The sequence below is a fragment of the Trametes versicolor genome (genome assembly GCF_000271585.1).
Source record: "Trametes versicolor FP-101664 SS1 unplaced genomic scaffold TRAVEscaffold_15, whole genome shotgun sequence".
NCBI classification, from domain to species: domain Eukaryota; kingdom Fungi; phylum Basidiomycota; class Agaricomycetes; order Polyporales; family Polyporaceae; genus Trametes; species Trametes versicolor.
The window spans coordinates 266793-289294 of NW_007360335.1; the positions used below are offsets into that span (position 1 = coordinate 266793).

Consider the following 22502-nt stretch of genomic DNA (forward strand, 5'->3'; position numbering starts at 1 on the left):
AGCTTTTTCAGCCTGGAAAAAGCAGTCGAAATTATTTAGTCTCCACCCTAAGAACGGAAAAGGTTGGAAGTTCGTTGGAGAGTACTCGTCGCCATCTCGCCCTGCAAGTCGCACACGCGATTGCATCGAAAATGACGAGGCTCTTCGAGGATGGATCCAGTACGAGGGAATAATGATGGCCAGACATATTCCAATGCGCCTTGTGTCTCGATTCGTAGTACTCACCTGGGCGTAGAGTTCTGAAGCTCTGGATGGGAGGAGAGATCAAGACGCTGATGAGCCGACGGCGCCCGTGGCATCATGTCGGGTAAACGCGCACCTGAGGAAATCTCCGGCCTTGAACCGCTCATTGCCCCGCTGTTTGAGTGCCGCTGCGTTTCCAGACATGGTGGCCGTGAGTGGTCCAAGGACAAGCCGCGACGCTCGAGAAAAACGACGCGTCTTCGATGTACACGCGACGCGTTAGCGCCCATTGAACCTTGCGCCACCGACGCGTTGGCGGCAAATCCCGGCGACCCCGAGAACATATCATAGGTTGCGGAATACCCAGTCTCCACATTGCAAGGTCATCTACTGCGTTTTGGACTCTAGCAGAATCATCGAAGAATACCACTAAATATATGACCAGCTGTGGCAATAATGAAGCTCATTAGAGGTTACCAGCCCCTCAGTTCTCGTCAGTCAGTGTGGTCAACGGTACTGCTTGTACTTAATTCCGGTCAGGGATGACAAGTGGCCATGGATGGCAGAGTCTGCGGCTGGATACAAGTCCTCGAGAAGCAGCCTAAATATCCGCAGATTACTCTATGACCGAAACCCATTGTGTAGGCGGGACGGGATCTGTCGCTGTAGTTCAAGAGGGTCAAATCGCGGCGCTGTGGACATACTTCTCGAAAATACGCACCAATATCAGCGTTGTCGTTTCTGTACGCCACCATGCTCCACTTCTCCAGCTTCATCCGTTCAACGCGCCTCCTGCTCAGCCTGAAACGCACCCGACTCTCAAACTGCACGCACTCCTGCGCGGTCAGGACGAAGAACGAGCCAGGCGCCGGGGACGCCTTCCCCTCAAATATCGCCTCCATCTTCGCGGTCGTCTCTCCCGGATCGACCAGCGCCGGCCGATAAAACAGCAGGCGCGTCGTGGGCTCAAACGGCGACGCGTACCCGAAGAACGGGCTGGCAGCCAGCTGCGAGAACGACTGCTTCGCGGTGACCCGCGCCTCCCACACCCGAATGTCCTCCAGGTCCCGCGAAAAGTCGGCGGGCAATGCGGTCGTGATCGTGAACGGGATCGCGTAGTACGCCGTCGCGATGATGTTCTCGAACTCGACCAACCATGGGTCCGTGCGCACCTGTCGCGCACGCACGCGGCGGAGCCCCTCCGACAGGGGAATGGGCCAGACCCCAGTGTACGGCGCGATGTCGGAGAGCATGTGCCCGCTGAGAACGCGCGCGAGGAAGTCGGAGAGCCAGTGTGCGGGGTAGCCGACGCGATGCAGGTGCATAAGGAGCTCAAAGAATGCGACGAGGTTGTGCGGGAGCAACACTTTGTTCGGCGGCGGCTGCGAGTATCCGCAGACGAACACATTGAACAGGACACGCGTGAGCCACGTCGTGAGCTCATTGCGCGTGACGAGTTCCGCGTGGGGCCGGGGGAGCGGTTGCGAGCCCATGACGAGGACGTCCATCACTGGTTTTGAGCGGATTATGTGGCAGCCGAGGTAGCGAGGAATATCCTTGGGGAGGAGATGGGTGTAACTATGATAGAGGGCCACGGGTGAGAAGAGCCGGGATTTGTTCAACAAATACGTACGTGTAGAAGAACTGCTCGTTACCATTCCATACACCCATGTTGAGTAAGCTGTTGCTGGCTGCACCCGCTTGCGGGTGGTCCTGCAAGTTCGGAAGGACGAAAAGAGCTATGTTCATAGGACCATGCGTGTAGTCCCTGCCAATTGGTTTAGCGTGAAATAAAGGCGCTGCGACACAACCAAAGAACTCACGGAACATTGCTGAGCCACATTCTCGTATACCTTTTCGGGAACCCGGGCGGACGGATAACATCTCCTCCAAGCCGCATCTTCGCAAGCTCTTCAGGGAGCCCGCCACAGATGAGCTCGACAGTGATACGCCCGCGTAGGCCCCCGATGGCCTTGGCGACTCCTTCGAAGAACGTGCCGGCCACTTCATATGTCAGCGTGTCCATGACGATGCTGGGCTTCTTCTGTGCAACAGGATCGTGGCGGTTACAGAAGTCTGCCATATAACCCACAGCCTGAAAGGCATCGTACTTCAGGTCAGGGTAACCGTCTCCGCCAGGGTGATACGTTGCATTGTTATAATTGGCATCCTGCGGCTCATCAATGTAACGCTCAGGACAGCAGGCATATGAGAACATACAAAGAGCGTTATGTTGACCTTCCAGTCATTCGCGATATGGGCGTTGGCCTGGTCAGTTACGGATCAGTATTGAAGTCTATATGAAAGGCTGATGACGGCTGACCTTAGCAAGTGCGTGCCCGTCGATCATCGACGCGCGGTGCAGCTGGTCCCATGCGGCGTTGAAATTGGACGGATTGAACGCCCGGGGAGGCAGGAACACCTGCGTCTGTTCATACCAGAGCTCTTCGTATCCGGTCACCCTGCCCTTGACGTGCGAAGCTTGCATCTGGTCCACTAAGGAGTCAATGTTCTGCTCCAAGAGCGCACGCGCCTGGCTGAGAGATGCGCCCCGGGGCACGAACTTGAGGCTCATGAGCATGTCGACGGGCATCGCACGGATCGACTCCGCCATCGCCCTGCGCTGCTTCGCACTAGCCTCCTCGATCTTCCGCTGCAGCTCTGCATTTCCCGTTTTCAAGCCGATGAGCCCGATGTCTGTGTGCAAGGCTTCCGCACTCTGGTGTTGGTGCATCGAGAGCATCGTTTTCGTCGATTTTTTGGTGGTGAGCCAGTATTCGAGCGTGCGAAGGACGCCGGGGATAGCATCTTTGTCTAGGTGCAGCCATTGAGGTAGGCTCGGGGACGACGTCGACAGGCGTGCCCGAATATCCTCCATGACCTTCCGGAGACTACGGATTGGTGAGTGACGTTGACGGACTCCCGATATATGCGTACGCACCAGCTGTGGGAGTAGTTCGGCATGACGGGCGCAAGGAACATATACATCAGCGTGGACTTGATTTCGTCGCGCGACTTAGGCTCGTTAGTGCGATTCAGGTTGTCCAGTAGGATAAGCATGCAGAGATCGCGCGCGATCGCAGCCTCGTGGATGTCGAGCATCGTCAAGTGAGTGCGGAAAACGGCTTGCTTTGTGCGAGAAAGTGCCTTGTATGCGTCGAAGACTCCGCAGATGGTGCCAAAGGCATGGCGCCCTGATACGTTATTGCTGTAAGCCAAACGTTGGAGTCAATATATGATGGACGCCCACCATCTCCCACTCCTCCGAAAAGGAACGCCATCTCAGAAAGCTTCTCCTTTGGAAGCTTGTTGAAGTCCAGGACATCCCGGTCGGTACGAGATCCCCAGCCGTCCACCAGGTTGATGATAGGGTCATTCCCAATCTGCTCAGCAAACTTCTCAAGTACTGTCTCGAAGTTTTAGCTTGACAGCTTACCGAGTAGTATTCCTTCGTATCGTCCCTGAAAGGCACAGACCATTTGTCAGCGCGAACGGTGCACAAGGAATATAAGACATGTACAATACCCACAATGGCTTCGAAAAGAGAGGCAAACGAGATAAACTGCTCATGGCAACTTCGCTCTGCTCGGCGAACGCCTTTACGTCGGGCGCCGTTGCGTCCCATTCCTCCCACGTGCGAACCAGATCCTCAGCCGCTGCGGCATTTCCGAGTCCTACAGACGCAGTCTCAGCGGCCTTCCGGAGCTCTTTGATACCGGCTTCGTTGGCACGGAGGTCGGTTTGCGATATAGCCCTTGGGCGAACGCCGAGAGAGAGCGCCTTGGCAAGTCGATTCGATAGCCTCACGAGGAGGTCCGGCTTGGTGTCTTTTCCATCAAGGAGTCTCCACGAGCGAAGGACAGCGTCGATGCAACCGGCATAGTCCCCAATCTCATATAGTGCTGCACTGAGGTTGGAGGGATAGACGGGATCTGTTGGATCTGTTTGTTCTGCCTGTGAACAGTCATGCACTAGGTAGTGTATTTCACAAGGGATTCGTTCGTAAATGAAATAAGTACCTTGGAGTACAGATCCACAGCTCTACAATCAATCGGTGATCAGCGATGAAAGTCACCAAAACGTGTACAACAACTAGATACGGTCTGTGCCTACCTTTGCAAGCGCCCCGCTTTGAAATGATCATTTCCTTCGAGTTTGAACTTTTCCGCTTGGCGATCCATTCCTGAGTGGGGGTGAGTGAGTGAGTGAGTGGGGGTGGTTTTGGAGGCCACGTCGCGTACGCGAAAGAGGAACAGGTCGCGTACGTACTTATACGCGGCTGCGACGCGTCGGATATAAGCGCTCGTGCGCCACAGACGCGACTCCATGAGCGAGACTGCAACGAGACTGACCTCAATTGCGGTGAACAGTTAGTGTTATAAACATGCGTTTGCAATATTGGATAGTTAGTCAGTGGTGTGTTACAGATGCATAATATGGTCTTATAAAGGCCCAGGGAGTAGCAGTGAACGCGCCTGCGCTGCGCCCTCTTCACCGGCATTGGCACGTAAATTGGCCGCCCCTCCGAGACGTTCCCTACGCGTCGCGACGCGTCTTGCAGCAAGTTAGGAGACGTAGCACTGGATTATAGTTGAGCAACATACGAGCACATCGGATGATGCATCCGAAAAACGATAGTAATCCGTAGCCGTAGTCAGACTCCGCGCGACCAAGCATCGAGTCTTCGCCGCGAGGCCACCTCACGATCCACAAACTACTCCCGGATCGGAACCCATTGTGAAGCCGGAACGGAGTTTGCCGCTGTGGTTCATGACTGTCAAATTGCGGTTCGGTGACCATGCTTCCGAGCTGCACATACCAATCTGAGCGTTGTCATCCCGGTAGACCACCATTCTCCACTTCTCCTGCCTCATCCGCTTGACTCGATGCCTGCTCAGCCTGAACCACACCCGGCTTTCGTATTGCACGCACTCTTGCGCGGTCAGGACGAAGAACGAGCCAGGCGCAGGAGACACCTTCCCCTCAAATATCGCCTTCATCTTCTTGATGGTGTCCTCCGGGTCGACCAGTGCCGGGCGGTAGAACAGCAGGCGCGTCGTGGGCTCAAACGGCGAGGCATACTCAGCGAACAGGCTCGACGACATCGCAAACGGCAGCGTCGCGGTCACCTTCGCCTCCCATATCTGTATGTCCTGAGGGTCGCGCGAGAAGTCGACAGGGAGCGCGGTCGCAATTGCGAATGGGATCCCGTAGTACCCCGTCGCGATGATGTTCTCGAACTCGACCAGCCACGGATCTGTGCGCACCTGGCGCGGGCGCACGTATTGACGTGCGTCAGACACAGGGATGGGCCACTTCCCAGTGTACGGCGCGATATCGGAGAGCATGCTGCCGCTGAGGACGCGTGCGAGGAAGTCGGAGAGCCAATGGGCGGGAAAGCCGACGCGGTGCAGGTGCATGAGAAGCCCGAAGAACGCGACGAGGTTGTTCGGGAGCCGCACGTTGCCCGGGGGGTCCTTCGTGCGGCCAGTGACGAAGGTGTTGAAGAGGACACGCGTGAGCCAGGCCGTGAGCTCATCGCGCGAGGCGAGCTCGGTGAGGTGACGCGGGAGCGGCAGCAGGCCCATTGCGAGGACCTCCATGACGGCTTGTGGGCGAGTAAGACGGCAACCAAGGTAGCGGGGGATGTCGCGTGGGAGCAGATGAGTGTACCTGTGGATCGCCGGGTTGTCAACTTGAAATCAGCGCAGGCGGTAGACGAGAGGAAACATACGTGTAGAAGTATTGATCATCGTTGTCCCACACACTTGTGTTGAGCAAGCAGTTGCAGGCGGCAGCGGCCTGCGAGTCATCTTGCAGGTTTGGAACAATGAATACAGCCATGTTCATCGGTCCATGCGTGTAGTCCCTGACACTCGGTTCAGCGATATATCAGAGGCATTTTTAATGCAGCTCGAGTACTCACGGAACGTTGCTCAGCCATACTCTTGTATCCTTTCTCGGGAAAGTGACCGGACGGTTGACATCGCCTCCATACTGCATCCTCGCGAGCTCCTCCGAGATATCTCCGCAGATCAACTCGACAGTGAGGCGCCCTCGTAGGCCCTGGAAAGCGTTGGCGGTTTCTTCGAAAAACGCGCCTGCGACATCGTAAGACAGTGTCGCCATGCCGATGTCGCCTCTGTCCACTGCACGAGGGTCGCGGCGATTGTTGAAGTCGGCCATGAAGCCCGTGGCCTCGAAGACGTCGTACTTCACGTCCGGGTATCCGTCTCCCTCAGGGTAATCAGGTTGATATTTTGGATTGTTGTCATTCACATCCTACAAAGCTAACCGATCATCAACAAGCTCAAACAACAGCGACAGCCAGGAAGCTTACGAAGAGCGTGATGTTGACCTTCCAATCATTCGCGATATGGGCGTCGACCTATAAGTTTGGTATGGATTCAGCTTTCAACTTAGCATGAAAGCTGAACGGCGGCTTACTTCATTGAGCTCGGCCTCATCGATACCCTCCTCCTCGCGCTTCAGCTCATCCCATGCAGCATCGAATCCATCATGACACGCCATGAATCGTTTGGGAGGCAGAAGAACCTTCGTCCGCCCGTACCACTGCTCCTCGTATCCCGTCTCCCTGCCTTTCCTAAACGATTCCTGCAGTGCATCCACGATCACTTCGAGGTGCTCTTCCAGAAAGGCGCGAGCCTTCCTCGGAGACAAGCCCTGTGGAACGAAGGACAGAGCCATGATTCTTTCGTCGGACATGGCCGTGCGCTCCAGCGCTCCGTGCCCTACTTCTGGTTTCTGGTGCTCGTGCAGTGAGAGAAACGTCTTCGTCGATTTGGGGGTGGTGAGCCAGTAGTCGAGCGCCCGCAGGATGCCAGGGATAGAGCCTTTCTTTACGTGCAGCCATTCGGGTAGGTCCGCGGTAGTTGTCGATAGACGTGTACGGATGTTCTCCATGACGTTTTCGAGGCTACAGACGAATGAGCGACACACAGACCACGAACGTCGACATACCGTTACGCACCGTGTATAGCAGTAGCTCGGCATGAGAGGCACGAGGAACGTGTACATTAGCGTAGCTTTGATCTCGTCGCGGACATGAGGCTCGTCAGCGTGCGTTAGGTCTTCCAAAAGGATAAGCATGCAGAGGTCGCGTGCGATCGTAGCCTCGTGAATATCCAGCATCGTCAAATGGGTATGAAAAGTGGCTTGTCTTGCGTGTGGGAGCTGCTGGTATGCTTCGAAGAGCCTGGAGATGGTGCCAAAGGCATGACGTCCTAGTAAGCCAAAAGTGTGAGCTACTGCATGTTCAGTCAACAGACGGGTATCGCCTACCGTCCCCGACCCCTCCGAAGAGAAACGCCAACTCAGAAAGCTTCTCTTGCGAAAGTTGATTGAGGTCCAGCACATCTTGCTCCCGCTGATTTCGAGGATCCTAGCCGTCCAATAGATTGATGATGGGATCGCCTCCAATCTGTGCATGAAAATTACATCAAGAATTGCATCGAGAGTCCTGACTGGCAGGATTACTGTGTAGTTCTCCTTCCTGTCGTCCCTGGAAGGCTGTAAGCGCGGGGGGTCGACTTGGAGCATAGATCATGCATGATGCTCACAAAGGTTTCGAAAAGATAGGTAAACGAGACAAGCCTTTCAGGCCGTCTGCGCTCTTCTCACAGTACGCCCTCACGTCAGGCGCTGTCTGATCCCATTCCTTCCACATGAGGAGCAGGTCCTCAAGACTGCTGTCAGGGATCGACAGGTTTTGCGAGGCCTCTCGAAGAGCGTTGATACTGTCATCTGCTTTTCGAAGCATGTCTTCGGTGATTGTCTTCGCGCGGACGCCTAGAGAGAGAGCCTTGGCAAGTCTGCTAGACAGGCGCACGATGAGATCCGGTTTTGCGTCAGGCTTCCCATTGAGCAGGCTCCATGCCCGCAAGATGGCGTGGGCGCAGCCGGCATAATCGCCCACTTCGTACAGCGCGGCGCTGAGGTTCGAAGGGTAAACGGGATCTGTCGGATCTGCGTGTTCTGCCTGTCATCGCACTGAGCGATGCCATATCGCCCTGCGACTGATGCATATACGTGATACTCTACCTTGGTGTAAAGATCGACAGCCCTACAGCGGATACGGTCAGCAAAATTAACCGGATAGGGCGATCCCGATTGCCATAGATAACGCATACATACCTTACCAATTGACCCGCCTTGAAGAACTCATTCCCTTTCTGTTTGAACTCTACCGCAGACATAGACGCCATGGCAGAGAGAGATGAATGATATACAATACGTGAGTAAGACGTGTGACTCAGGAATAGATTGAAAAAGCTTTGTGAGGTGATACTCAGGCTGCTCGAGCAATCACGATGAGAACGATGCAAGAACGACGAGAGGCGGAGTCGTGAGCGCCCAAATCTGTCTTCTGAAGATTCCCATGGGCGTGCGGATGACCCCATATACATAGCCGGGTGAGTCCGTAACTGTGAATTTCTGCGAGGTTAACCCTACTTCTCTGTAATCAGATCCCACTGTGCAGCCGGGACAGGCTCTGTCGCTGCGATTCAAGACCGTCAAACTGTGATGCCGTGGACATGCTTCCGGATAGAACATACCTATCTCGGCAAGGTCGTTGCGGTATACCACCATGCTCCATTTCTCCTGCTTCATCCGCTCGACGCGCCTCCTGCTCAGCCTGAACCGCACCCGAGTGCGGTACTGCACGTACTCCTGCGCAGTCAACACGAAGAACGAGCCAGGCACAGGAGAGACCTTCCCCTCGAATATAGCCCCCATCTTCTCGACCGTATCCTCCGGGCTGACCAGCGCGGGCCGGTAGAACAGCAGGCGCGTCGTGGGCTGGTACGGCGCCGAGTTTCCAAAGGCCGCAATTGCAGACATCGCAAACGGCAGCGTCACATACACCTTGGCCTCCCACACGCGTATGTCCTCCAGATCGCGCGAGAAGTCCGCCGGGAGCGCGCTCGCGATGGAGAAGGGGATCCCGTAGTACGCCGTCGCGATGATGTTCTCGAACTCGACCAGCCACGGATCCGTGCGCACCTGGCGCGCGCGCACACGCCGTGTCCCGTCGGTCACGGGGATCGGCCACAGTCCGGTGTATGGCGCGATGTCGGAGAGCATGCGCCCGCTGAGGACGCGCGCGAGGAAGTCGGAAAGCCAGTGGGCGGGGAAGCCGACGCGGTGCAGGTGCATGAGGAGTCCGAAGAATGCGACGAGGTTGTGCGGGAGCCGCACGTTGTTCGGCGACGGCTGAGTGCGCCCGGAGATAAACACGTTAAACAGGACGCGTGTGAGCCACGTCGTAAGCTCGTCGCGCGTAGCGAGCTCCGCGAGGGGCCGGGGGAGCGGCTGCGAGCCCATGACGAGGATTTCCATCACTGCGTGCGGACGGATTATGCGGCAGCCCAGGTAGCGAGGGACATCCTTCGGGAGGAGATGAGTGTACCTGGAAGGTGGCCAGTCAGAAAGGCTCTGAGAGTGAAGCGTGAAAACGCACGTGTAGAAGAAATGGTCATCGTCTTTCCATACGCCCAGGTTGAGCAAACAGTTACAAGCGGCAGCCGCTTGCGGGTGGTCTTGTAAGTTCGGAAGGATGAAGACAGCCATGTTCATCGGCCCATGCGTGTAGTCCCTGCCAGCCAGTTCAGCGTAAGTCGAAGGCGCGTTCAGAGCACTATGCAACTCACGGGACGTTGCTAAGCCACATCCTCGTATACTTCCGCGGGAAGGCCGGTGGACGATTGATATCGCCTCCGAGACGCATTTTCGCAAGCTCTTCGGAGAGCCCACCACAGACGAGCTCGACAGTGATGCGCCCGCGCAGGCCTCGAATAGCATGCGCAACGCCTTCGAAGAAGGTGCTCGCGACTTCGTACGTCACCGTGTCTATGCCGATGCTGGGCTTTTCTAGGGCATCGGGGTCGTGACGGTTGTTGAAGTCCGACATGAAGCTCACGGCCTCGAAGGCGTCGTATTTCAGGTCAGGGTAGCCGTCGCCGCCAGGGTGGTAATCATCATTGTTATGGTTTGCGTCCTGCGGGGCAAACTGATTGGCGGGATGCTCACAGGAAAGCGGGGATATAAACCTACGAAGAGCGTAATGTTGACCTCCCAATCATCCGCAATATGAGCAGCGACCTAGTATGATATGGTAGTCATGTATTTGTTGGCTTCGAGGGCGGACGACGACTCACCTCGCGAAACGTAGACTTCTTGATACTCGGCGGATGCTTGATTTGCTCCCATCCATCCACAAATCCGTTATGGATTGGCCTGAACGGCCAGGGCGGCAGGAACACCTTCGTCCGCTCATACCAGATCTCCTCGTACCCGGTGATCCTGCCCTTGATGTATGATTCCGCCAGCGTGTCCACGAGCGAGTCCATATTCTTCTCCAAGAGCGCGCGCGCCTGGCTGGGAGACGCGCCTGGGGGAACGAACGGGAAGTCCATGATCATGTCGTCGGTCATGGAGCGCAGCGATTCCTCCATCTCCCTACGCTGCTCGGCCTTGGATTCCTCGATCTTCCGCTGCAGCGCTTCGTTTCCCGTCTGCAGGGCTATGAGCTCCATGGCTTGCTGCGAGGCTTCTGCGTTCTGATGATGGTGCGAGGCCAGCATCGTCTTGGTCGATTTCTTGGTGGTGAGCCAGTAATTGAGTATACGGAGGACGCCGGGGATAGCGTCTCTGTCTAGATGCAGCCATTCGGGTAGGTTGGGGGTGTCTGTCGACAGGCGTTCACGAACGTCCTCCATAACCTTTCGGAGACTACGGATTCATAAGCGACGCATGGCATGTAGAAGATGGTGTACGCACCAGCTATGGCAGTAGCTCGGCATGACGGGCGCGAGGAACATGTACATCAGTGTAGACTTGATCTCATCGCGCATGTTAGGCTCGTAAGCGCGGTTCAGATCATCCAACAGGATGAGCATGCAGAGGTCTCGCGCGATCGCGGCCTCGTGGATGTCCAGCATCGTCAGGTGGGTACGGAATACGGACTTTTTGGAACGAGGAAGTGCCGCATATGCGTCGAACACCCCCGAGATGGTCCCAAAGGCATGTCGTCCTGATATACCACGGCTATGAGCGGAATATCAAGGCCATCATATAATGACCGCTTACCATCTCCGACTCCGCCGAAAAGGAACGCGACCTCGGAAAGCCTCTCCTTCGGAAGCTCATTGAGTTTCAGAACGTCGGGCTCAGTGCGAGCTCCCCAGCCATCCACTAGGTTGATTATAGGATCGTTCCCTATCTGCTCATCAAACACATCTTAGGCACGATCTTGGACATTTAGCTGAAGGACTTACTGAATAGTACTCCTTTGCATCGTCCCTAGGAGGTACAGGTCAATTGTCAGAGCGAACAGCGGACCAGAAGCGTACGGCATAGACCATACTCACAATGGTTTCGCAAAGAGGGGCAAACGAGATAAGTTGCTAAGGGCGAGGCCGTTCTGCTCAGCACACGCCTTCACGTTGGGGACCGTTGCATCCCATTCCTGCCACATGCGGGTCAGATCTGCTCTTGTTGCGGGATTAACTGCCTCCGAAGCAATCTCAGAGGCCGCACGAAGCCCCTTGATGCTGGCTTCATCGACATAGAGGTCATTTTGAGATATCGCCCTTGCTCGAACGCCCAGAGAGAGCGCTTTGGCCAGTCGGTTTGACAACTTCACCACGAGATCCTGTTTTGAGGTAGATTGAACATCCAGAAGTTTCCAGGCGCGTAGGACAGCGCGGACACAGCCCGCATAATCTCCAACCTCATACAGCGCTGCACTGAGGTTGGAGGGATAAACTGGGTCCGTTGAATCGGCTTGTTCTGCCTACAAGTACACGCTGAGCTGTGTATCCACGCGAGAGATTGCATGGCAGAGACTGTACCTTTGAGTAGAGTTCAACAGCTCTGAGAAAGGGCGTTCTCAGCCAAGAAATACACATCTCGGAGACGCGCTGTACTGTACAGTCATACCTTGCTAGCTGACCTGCCTTGAAACACTCGTTTCCTTTCGCTTTCAGCTTTGCAGCATTGTTGTCCATAACGCAGAAGCAAAAGCGAGGCTCTTGACGAACAGTACTGCAAGACAACGAGACTCAGAGAAGTTGGAACTGGGAGAAGACTCGCGATCATCGGCGCACCCCCTCCTCCATCTCATAGCCGCCCATGCGCCACAAGCGCGACCGAGCTGGCTGTGGTTGCTTGAAGTTGGTTAGAGAAGCCCTTTGCTCGTATCTCTTAGTGAGATATTGAGAGCAGCCACTAGAAATGCCAGCTGCCCTTAGTAACACGTAGTAAGCGAGGAGAACCCCGGAGAAGAGAGCGAATGAGTACTTACGCGAGCATCACGTGAGCGTATGTAATGGTCGAAATGTCGCGACGCGCAGCGCCCCGTCGTCGTCGCGTCGTCCATCCTCCCGTCTTGCCACAGCCAGCTTCAGAATAACAGCTTGTTCTCAGCTCCAGCAGCACAGAGTATCCAGCGTTCAAGTACTTTGAGCAGTCTTCTCATACCACTATGCCTGCTCGCGCGACGCGCTCGAAGGCCAAACCGTTGGCAGACGGGAAGAAGAAGCGCCACGTCCCAGCAGACAACTTCGAACACGACGAAGAGAGTGGAAGAGAAGACGATATTCACGAAGACGCGTACGAGGACGCAGACGACGCGTCGGAAGTAGAGTCATTGGACAGCGACGCGCTCGACGAAGACGACGTCAAACCTGCAAGCCGGAAGCGCAAGCGACCCGCTGCTACCGCCAAGAAGGCGCCAGCGAAGAACGCGGGTAAGAAGACGTCGCCCAAGAAAGCCGGGGCATCGCCTCGGAAGAAGCGCAAGTCGGCGAAGGACGAGGAGGCGGAAGACGAAGACTATCTTGAGCTTGAAGAGGGACAGGAGGTGGTCGGCGTGGTCGTGCAGGCACCGAAGACCGGAAGAGGTACGTTACGTTCTTGCATACGCGCAAACGGCAGGGTGTTGAATGGAGTGGGCCAGTTCCTCCTGGGCAGATCTCGAAGAATACCCTGGATTTTCTCTCAGAGTTGAAGAAACCCGAGTGCAATGATCGAGAGTGGTACGTCTACTCATTCTCGGGTTCATAGGAGCGGTTGGTTAGATAACTGATGCTTCGTAGGTTCAAACTCCATGGTACGTTCGACGCTGCGTCGTGTCAAATGGCTTGAACTCACTACTTGGGTTGTAGAGCCGGTATATCGTCTTGCAGAAGGCGAGTGGAAGGCGTTCGTGGAAGAGTTCACCGACCTGCTAGTGGAGGTCGACCCGCAAATTCCCCACCTCCCGCCCAAAGACGTGATTCACCGCATCTACCGTGATGTGTGTGATGTGACTGTGCATGCAGGGCCCCGGTATTTATTGCGTGCCCACAGGTTCGCTTCAGCAACGACAAGACGCCGTACAAGACAGGATTCTCCGCGAGTTTCTCGCGAAGCGGGCGCAAGGGTATATTTGCTGCTTGTGAGTCTCGTGCTAGCCCTCGTAACCCTCCACCGCCTCATTGAGCATTATTCACAACAGACCATGTGTACGCTTCGTCTATCGCCCACATTGTATGAATTGCATCTAACGATGAGTCGCACTTGGTCCGTGTGCACAGTGCTAGTGAGTCTTCTTGCTGAAAACGCTACCAGCCTGCTCACCAACAGGATTCTAGTCAAAGGAGGAGGCGAGAGCCTCATAGCCGCCGGGAGCTGGTGCCCCGGGAAGAACGAGCTCCAGACCATCCGGTAAGTCCCTCACACCACCCACCTCTCTGCCTATCACTGAGAGACCTCACATCACCGTGTTCGCATCGCACAGAAACAACCTGCTACGCTCCACCCGCCGCTTGCGGCAGATTATCTCCGCACCCGAGTTTGAAGCGCTCTTTGGGCCCGCACATCCACATCCGAAGGGAGGGCGCCAGAACGTGTTCGGGTTCGAGGACGAGCTGAAGGTCGCGCCAAAGGGCGTCGACAAGACGCACAAGTGAGTACCTCCCGCGAACATCTACGCATCTAGCTGACTTGCCTTCGCGTTGCCGCAGGGACATCGACCTCTTGAAGTGCCGCTCGTTCGCAGTGATCCACAAGTATGCTCGATGACGACGTCCTTCGTGGGATTGCGCTGATTGTGACCACAACGCAGGTTCACCGATCAGCAGGTGCTCGCGCCGGACTTCAAAAAGGAACTCGCGAGAATCGTGCAGATCGTGCGGCCATTCGTGCACTGGTACGCCCTCGTCCGTCCATTGGTGAATATGTACTCATCTAGCGCGTTCTTAGTTTGAACGACCTGATGACGATCCAGGACGCTGACAGTAGCGGGTCAGAGGATGAGCCTGAGGATGGTGAGGAAGATCAGGACGATGACGACGATGCGGATGACGAGTAGCGTTGAGTACAGTGCCCGCGTTCTCGCCATAACGCTGATGCTGTACTTGGCCCAGCGTAATCTGCCAGCATTTGGCCTGTTTCTTACATCCTCCCATGCATTGCGTCTGGGTATGCCTTGTATGCGACCTTGTCGTTCATATCCAGCTTCGTGCTATTATTCGTTTTGCGGAGCTGCTTAGGGTTTGCAATATCAGCAGAGACGGTAGGCTCGTAAACCAGCCGATCGGTTCGGTCATATTGGAACTCCGTCAGTGAGGGCCGGATCGCGCGCGAGGCGGGCTACAGGCTCGTGTGGATCGACTCGTGCTGCATCGACAAGGCCAGCAGCTCGGAGCTCTCCGAGGCGATCAACTCGATGTTCGAGTGGTACAGTGAGGCAGACGTTTGCTATGCTTACCTCGCAGATGTGCCCGACGACGAGGACCCGAGGTTGCTAGACTCCGTGTTCCGTGAGAGCAGATGGCATCGGCGCGGGTGGACGCTCCAGGAGCTCATCGCGCCCGAGCGGGTCATTTTCCTGTCCTGCACATGGCGCTTTCTGGGGACGAAGACCGGGCTGGCGTCGACGCTGGAGCAGATCACCAACGTCGACTTCGCGATCCTGACCGGGCGGACGACGCTAACCTCCATCAGCGTGGCGAAGCGCATGTCCTGGGCAGCCACGCGCTGGACGACGCGCGTCGAAGACCGCGCGTACTCGCTCCTGGGCCTCTTCGGCGTGCACATGTCCCCGATCTACGGGGAGGGCGCGAACGCGTTCCTGCGCCTGCAGGAGGAGATCATCAAGACGATCCCGGACCAGAGCATCTTCGCCTGGGGACGCACCTGCACGCTGCTCTCGCTCGACAAGGCGCGGTTTAGCGTCCCAGGCAGCCATCTCCCCAGTCTGCTCGCCCCGTCCCCGACGCATTTCGAAGGCTTCGGTGACGTCGCTCCCCTTGCACCTGCAAACTTCGCCGTGCACCTCAACAAGCCGCCGTGGTACGAGCTGCCCCCGCTACACTGCGCCTTCACCCCGCAGGGCGTCCGCGTCCGTCTGCTCGGGACACTCCTCTTCCGCAACGACCGCATCGCGCATGCTGTGCTCCACGCGGACGGGACGATCGCCGGGTGCGACGAGTGCGAGCGCCTCGCGCGTCCCGATGCCTGCACGCTCGTCCTGCTTCGCTGTCAAGACGGCGCCGGCGCCCTCATTGCACTTGCACTGTATTGCCAAAGCCCCAATATAGAGGGGCAGGAGAACCTCACCATCGCGTCGCACGCGTACTGTGGCAATCCCGGTCATGCGCCGTTCCGCATTGTGCGCATCAGCAGGGACGCGCTGGACGAAGTCAGGAGCCTCCTCTCACCGACGCCTGTCAAGGTGTACATCCTGCGCCACTTCCAGGAGCCTCTGACAAGGGAGGGACGGCGCATCGGGTTCGCGAAGCAGCCGGGCGTGGAGTTGTGGCTTCCCGGCCCTGGTCGAGAGGCCTGCTTCCGCTTCGCCCCCGGATGTCTAGAGGAGTTGAACGCCGTCGGGTTCAAGGCGTCTCCGATGCAGTGCCAGCGCTCCGGGGATGAAATCCTTTTGACGACGTATCTCGCGCGTGAAGGACCTGAGGGGCTTGATCAGCGTATCAGGGTAAGACTTACCCTCACTCGCAGCCTGCGGAAACAGTTTGGGTACCTTCAGCAGCCACAAACCGTGGTCCATGCCTGCTTTGCCATCGCGCCCGACAGAGAAGACACGCTGCCAGATGAGAAGGTTGTACCATCACCAGTCTCTGCCCTTCCGTTTCTCAACGTCTTCCTTTCTACATGCAGGTTACTCAGAACGACGGGCATGCGACCGGGGTCAACGAAGGGAGCCACACTGTAGCGTTCTCCGCTGACTTCACCACTACGCGCGTAGTTGCGCAAGCGGAGTTCGATATCACCGTCGACGCCGAAGTGGAGGATGTCTCTTTGCTCAGGATCCTCCGACTCAGATTGGAACGGCCCTTGACCAGCTCGACGGTCGCCGACTCCAGAAACCTCTTGTTGTCGGTCGAGGTTTCGGAGCCGTATCGATGCGAGCAAATGGACGAAAGTGCTTAACGAGTATGGCGCATTCACTGCTGGGATCAACCAGTTACTCACTTTTGAACCAGTTACGTACATAGGCGCTGGGATGGCTTTATGTACTGAACCGATCCCCCGATTCTCTCAGGCTGCCGCCCTCTCCCGCATAGGTCTCAGTCAATCCACTGCTCAGCCACGCGTCTTATTCACGCATTGTCAAAAATCGTCTCCTCTCACTGTGATGGCTTCCACGACGGCGGCAGAGTACAAACAGAAAGGAAATGCATTCTTCAAGGCAGGTCAGCTGGCAAGGTGTCTGCGCATTATATTACTTATGAAGATCATTCTGCTGATCGCGTTCACTCCAGGGCTGTCGAGCTCTACACCAAGGTAGTGTATCACGCATATGCACCAATGACATCGCGATATGGCACAACTTAGTGCACGATGATAGGCCCAACACGCCGATCCGACCGACCCCATTTACCCTTCGAACCTCAGTGCCGCACAGTACGAAGTGGGCGACTATGCCAGCTGCGCCCGCGCCATCCTTCGAGCGTGGACTTTGCTGGATGGGAAGCCTGACCCCAAGCCAGATCTCATCGTGCGCCTGTCTAGCAGACTCGCCAAGGCTCTCTCTCTAGGCGTCCGGGCCAGGACAATCACCGAAGACGTGCTTCACCAAAATGACGCCAGTATCAATGCGCTTCGGACAGCCTCGCAAAGTCCATCGATCTCTGGTAGCAGTCGTGAAGATTTGCTCCTCATGTGGAAGGAATGGGACCAGACAGCACCCGACGTAAGGGCGTACTCTGAGAAGAGCGACGTTGGTCTGAAAGGCTTGTCTCGTTTACCCATCTTTTCGAAACCATTGTAAGCATCGTACACGATCCATGTTCCAAGTCGAAGATCCGCGCTTACAACTATGTTGCTCATCTAAGGGACGATAGGAAAGAAAACCTTTCGGTGGGCTTGCCAGCTACTACCTACTACGTGATGCCTGAAGTATAGTTGATGCACAGATAGGAGGCGATCGCATAATCAACCTATTGGATGGTTGGGATTCTCGCAATGAGCAAGACGCGCTGAACCTTTACAAGTTCTCACAAGAGAGGCTTTCCGGGTTAGCTTTCCTCTTCGGAGGAGTCGGGGACGGTAAGCGACACCGGCCTGTTGACTGAGCATGTGATGGCTCATAGCGATGGTTTTCTAGGACGTCATGCCTTTGGCACGATATCGGGCATATTTGATGCGTACAAGCAGCTCCCGCGCGCAAGACGGGCCGCTTTCCGTACCCATTTGACGATGCTGGACATCCATGACGCTACGATCGCACGCGACTTGTGCATGCTCATCCTGTTGGAAGACCTGGCCCACGCTGACGAGCCTCACGTGCGCGACGAGATCAAAGTTACGCTAATGTACATGTTCCTCGTGCCTATCATGCCGAGCTACTGCTATACACGGTGCGTATACCAACGTTCGCGGCATGTGCATCACTCATTCGCATGTAGTCTCCGAAAGGTCATGGAGACCATCCGTGCCCGCCTGTCGGTCAAGACCCCGAACCTACCCGAGTGGCTGCACGTAAACCAAGACGCCGTCCCTGGCGTCCTGCGGGCGCTCGACTACTGGCTCACCACTCCCAAATCGACCAAGAGGACGATCTCGCTACATGAGCACAAGCATCCTGAAGATTCGAACCGAGAACTGGAGCGCGACGCCTTGCGCACGAGCAACTCCGAGCTGAAGCGCAAGATTCTCGAGACCAGAGCGGATGAACGCAGGCAGCTGAAGGCGTCTCTCCGCGCGATGACCGGCGAGACGATCATAAGCCAAGGGTTGCCTTTCGTGCCCAGAGGCGCCTCCCCTAGGCAGGCGCGCGCCCTACTGGAGGAGAACATCGAGTCCGTCTTGGATGTGCTGCAGCGTTCGTATAAAAACGGCAGGATAACAGGATACGAGGAGTCTTGGTATGGGCGAGTGAAAGTGCTCCTGCCTCCCCAAGGATACATGGGATACCATGTCGGGTTCAAAGCCGCATGAGATCAGCTCAAGCGCGATCAGAGGATCGACGAGTCCGCACTGGTTGGGGTGAGCCGCCATTCGCCTTACTTGAAGAGTTCAACGTTAAGCTTGTATTGAGCCAGGTCGATGCCCATATTGTGAATGATTGGAAAGTCAACATCACGCTCTTCGTATGTTCCTCGATGGTCGCTGTCGCGCGAGCTTCCTATTGATCACTCTGCTATGATTGTAGGGTGCAAAAGAAGACAATCCAAAACACCCTGGAGGGGACCACTGCCCGGATCTGAAGTACGACGTCTTCGAGACCACGAGCTTCATGTCCGACTTTAACAATCGCCGCGACCCTCATGCGCTAGACAGGGCCAGCATCGGCATGGAAACACTGTCCTACGATGTCGCAGGCGCGTTTTTCGAAGAAGCCGCCAACGCTATCCCAGGGCCTACGCGGGAGCCTCACTGTCGAGTTAATCTGCGGCGAGCTCTCTGAAGAGCTCGCGAAGATGCGGCGCGGAGGCGATATCAGCCGCCCTTCCAGTTTCCCTAGGAAATATACGAGAATGTGGCTGAGCAATGTCCCGTGAGTGTTTTAGCATCACGCAAGTGCCTCCGATCTGTCGCTGAACCGAGTGCCAGGGACTACACACATGGGCCGATGAACATGGCTGTCTTCATTGTCCCAAGCCTGCAAGACGACTCGCAAGCCGCTGCCGCTTGTAACTGCTTGCTCAACACGAGTGTGTGGGAAGACGATGACCAGTACTTTTACACGTATGTCTCCACTCGTGCATCTTCCATGCTAGTCTGACCACTCGACAACTAGGTACACTCATCTACTCCCCAAAGAAATTCCCCGCTACCTTGGCTGCCGCATCACCCGCCCGCAGGCGGTCATGGAGGTCCTCGCGATGGGCCTGCTCCCGCTCCCGCGTCCCCTCACCGAGTTAGCATCGCGTGATGAGCTCACGACCTGGCTCACGCGTGTCCTCTTCAACACCTTCGTCACCGGCCGCACGAAAGAACCCCCAGGCAACGTGCGGCTCCCGAACAACCTCGTCGCGTTCTTCGGGCTTCTCATGCACCTGCACCGCGTCGGCTTCCCCGCCCATTGGCTCTCTGACTTCCTCGCACGCGTCCTCAGCGGCCGCATGCTCTCCGATATTGCGCCGTACACCGGAAAGTGGCCCATCCCTGTGTCAGACGGACTCCATCGCGTTCGCGCACGACATGTGCGGACGGACCCGTGGCTGGTCGAGTTTGAGAACATCATCGCGACGGGGTACTACGGGATCCCATTCGCAATCGCGACCGCGCTCCCTGTCGACTTCTCGCGGGACCCAGAGGATATACAGGTGTGGGAGGCGAAGGTCACCCGGGCGCTGTTCGTCGAGTCTCTGTCTCCATCTGAGCCCACGACGCGACTGCTATTCTACTGCCCGGCACTGGTAGACCCGGAGGAGACGATAGAGAAGATGAGGGCGATATTCGAGGGGAAGGAGTCCCCTGCGCCTGGCTCATTCTTCGTCCTGACAGCGCAGGAGTACGTGCAGTATCGAATTCGGGTGCGATTTAGGCTGAGCAAGAGGCGCGTCGAGCGGATGAAGCAGGAGAAATGGTGCATGGTGGCCTACCGGGACGACAACAGCAAAATAGGTAAGTGATATGCGGAAACACACCTACAGAGCTGCAAATTGATGACTGCGACTCGCAGCGACAGAGCCTGTTCCTATGGAAAGATGGTCTACGATAGCAAGCGAGGTTTCCGATAGTCAGGGTAACTGAAAAACTTGTTATTTAGTCAGACTGGCCATGGGTCGAGGAGCATCTTCTCTAGTAACTTAGCTGTTTCTGGACAGCCCTCACCGGAGCAGTAGGCTTGAAAGTTATTTGTGTTTCACGGATGAATATTGAACTCGAAAAAGAGTGGTGGTGGAGAGAGAGAGGAGTGCAAGAAAGAGAATCGATTGGAAAGAGAATCGATTGGACGGCCTCCATATAAGGAGGACTTGCAAGCTTGTACAGTCGATCAATTCAGATCATTATTAGGCGCTCAAAGTCCGGTAGCTCTCAGATCTGAGAACTCCGCCGCCGCGCCCTTTCCTCCTCCCTCCATCTGCCCAACGCCTGTCCTCAGGACACCATCTCTTGGCTCACTGTTCGTGCCATAGCCCCTTTGAGAAGAGAACACGGTGGCTGGAAGAGCGCTCTTTCGACTCACCCGCCTGCGCGCGCCTTTGTCGAGCTTCCGCACACCGCTCAGGTCTTCTCCTAGGGCCCAACAGTTACTCTGCTCCCACTCCAAGCTTCCTCTAGTGCGGCGGTCTCCTATCCCTGCACAAAATTTGAACATGGTAAAGTCTGGGAAACCTGGCTTCTACGCCGTCGCTCGGGGACGCGTCCCCGGTGTCTACACCACCTGGTGTGTACGTTGATTCGTTCGCTGATAGGCTCTCGGACATTCACTCTGCTCCTCCAGGGACGAATGCCAAGCGCAAACAGCTGGGTTCGCTGGTAACAAGCATCACAAATTCGCCTCCCTCGAGCAGGCGAAACAATATCTCACCGAACACGGCGTTCCTACCGGCTCCGTGAACAGCACGTCCGCAGCCTCCTCTTCAACCCCCTCCTCCTCGCGCACTCTACAGCGTGGCTCCGCGCTTCGTGGAAGAACCCATGGAAGCACACCCTATGCCCGTACCCAACCCCCTGCTGCGAAGACGTCGCAGGACTCGGCGCGCTCTGGCAGCTCGAATTCACAATGGGCCGCGCTCGCCTCCGAGGTCATAGAAGATGAGTCCGGTTGGGATGTCGTCTACTCCGATGGTGCGTGCAAGGGCAACGGCAAGACAGGCTCGATCGCTGGCGTCGGTGTCTGGTGGGGACAAAATGACGCAAGGTGCGTAGAGATTTGTCCCGCGCGGACGCAACCTGACGTGCGTGCTTAGGAACATAGCAGAAAGGTGTCCTGGCGGACAGACAAACAACCGCGCGGAGCTCATCGTGCGTAGAGCTCGTTTCTACACACCCCTACCAATCTCACATCTGCACATAGGCGATCGTTCGCGTCCTCGAGACAACTCCACACACGAAGCGGCCGCTGCTCATCAAGACCGACTCAAAGTACAGCATCAGCTGTGAGGCCAGCCTCTGAAACACGTGCGTGCACTACTTATACGCTTCTGTTCTAGGCTTCCGACATTGGATGCCGAAGTGGCTGAAAAACAACTTCCGGACCGCCTCCGGAGAGCCTGTCAAGAACGCGCCCCTCATCCGATATCTTTCTGCGCTGCTCGACTTGCGCGCACGCGAGGGTCAAAAAGTGAGCGCGTCTGCGTTGCCTACAGCTCAATTGTGCTCACTCCCCGTCACAGATACATCTACAATACATCAAGGGTCACGCCGGCCATGAAGGCAATGAAGGCGCAGATCAGCAGGCGAACATCGGCGCAACATTACCCTCGGAGCCTGAGCGCGACTGGGAGGCACTCATGAGCGCGACGGTGCGCGCATCGCGCCCCGCGTTTTTCGCGTAACTCACCCCCGCATAGTTCGCGTCAGGCAACAGTGGAGACGCGGCATCGTCACAGAAGAAAGCAGGGACGGCAGCCATGTCAAATTCTGAGCTCGAGGTAAGCTGGGCCGAACCAAATATCACTATGACGTTATGTCCTTACGTCTGTTGCTCGATAGGCGTATGCGGCAGGGCTAGGGGACGACGATGAGCTCTTGGATGAGTTGAGTGGCGCTTGATTCCTGTGTGATATTCGGGTTTATCGTGCATGTACCTGAGAGCGTACGCATGAAGTCGCTCTTCGAACGCCTCCCAACGCACCACTCTCTGAATTCTGCTGTTGCCTTCTCTCGCTCGAAGATGC

At 56.3% G+C, this 22502-nt stretch overlaps 4 protein-coding genes across 4 annotated transcripts; 3 read left to right on the forward strand and 1 right to left on the reverse strand.

Annotated features, from left to right (window-relative positions):
* Window positions 1-4897: 4897 nt before the first annotated feature.
* On the reverse strand, window positions 4898-11030 carry TRAVEDRAFT_136341 (uncharacterized protein; the record flags this gene model as incomplete). The annotated part of the gene is made up of 7 exons (XM_008046895.1): window positions 4898-4944; window positions 8760-9174; window positions 9304-9613; window positions 9665-9799; window positions 9855-10275; window positions 10355-10935; window positions 10984-11030. The coding sequence occupies 7 exons, from the start codon at window positions 11028-11030 to the stop codon at window positions 4898-4900; spliced, it is 1956 nt and encodes a 651-aa protein (XP_008045086.1).
* A 1658-nt stretch (window positions 11031-12688) lies between these two features.
* TRAVEDRAFT_136292 (uncharacterized protein) lies at window positions 12689-14557 on the forward strand (the record flags this gene model as incomplete). Its single annotated transcript, XM_008046896.1, has 9 exons — window positions 12689-13106; window positions 13163-13261; window positions 13371-13501; window positions 13555-13651; window positions 13782-13911; window positions 13985-14152; window positions 14211-14255; window positions 14312-14395; window positions 14449-14557. 9 exons carry the CDS (start codon window positions 12689-12691, stop codon window positions 14555-14557), a joined length of 1281 nt encoding a protein of 426 aa, XP_008045087.1.
* Window positions 14558-14821: 264 nt separating this feature from the next.
* On the forward strand, window positions 14822-15376 carry TRAVEDRAFT_86572 (uncharacterized protein; the record flags this gene model as incomplete). Its single annotated transcript, XM_008046897.1, has 1 exon — window positions 14822-15376. A coding segment is annotated over one exon (555 nt), but the record flags the coding sequence as incomplete, so codon positions are not given.
* Window positions 15377-20753: 5377 nt separating this feature from the next.
* TRAVEDRAFT_156671 (uncharacterized protein) lies at window positions 20754-22472 on the forward strand. The gene is made up of 8 exons (XM_008046898.1): window positions 20754-21046; window positions 21104-21523; window positions 21573-21627; window positions 21680-21761; window positions 21816-21946; window positions 21999-22127; window positions 22176-22256; window positions 22318-22472. The coding sequence occupies exons 1-8, from the start codon at window positions 20976-20978 to the stop codon at window positions 22375-22377; spliced, it is 1029 nt and encodes a 342-aa protein (XP_008045089.1). The 5' UTR covers window positions 20754-20975; the 3' UTR covers window positions 22378-22472.
* Window positions 22473-22502: the final 30 nt, after the last annotated feature.

Excerpts from the sequence above, each read along its gene's own strand:
- TRAVEDRAFT_156671 (XM_008046898.1), top strand. The coding sequence starts at position 20,976 with ATGGTAAAGTCTGGGAAACCTGGCTTCTACGCCGTCGCTCGGGGACGC. Across the intron at positions 21,628-21,679 it reads ACAACCGCGCGGAGCTCATC|GCGATCGTTCGCGTCCTCGA; the intron begins GTGCGTAGAGCT and ends ATCTGCACATAG. Across the intron at positions 22,128-22,175 it reads AGGCACTCATGAGCGCGACG|TTCGCGTCAGGCAACAGTGG; the intron begins GTGCGCGCATCG and ends ACCCCCGCATAG.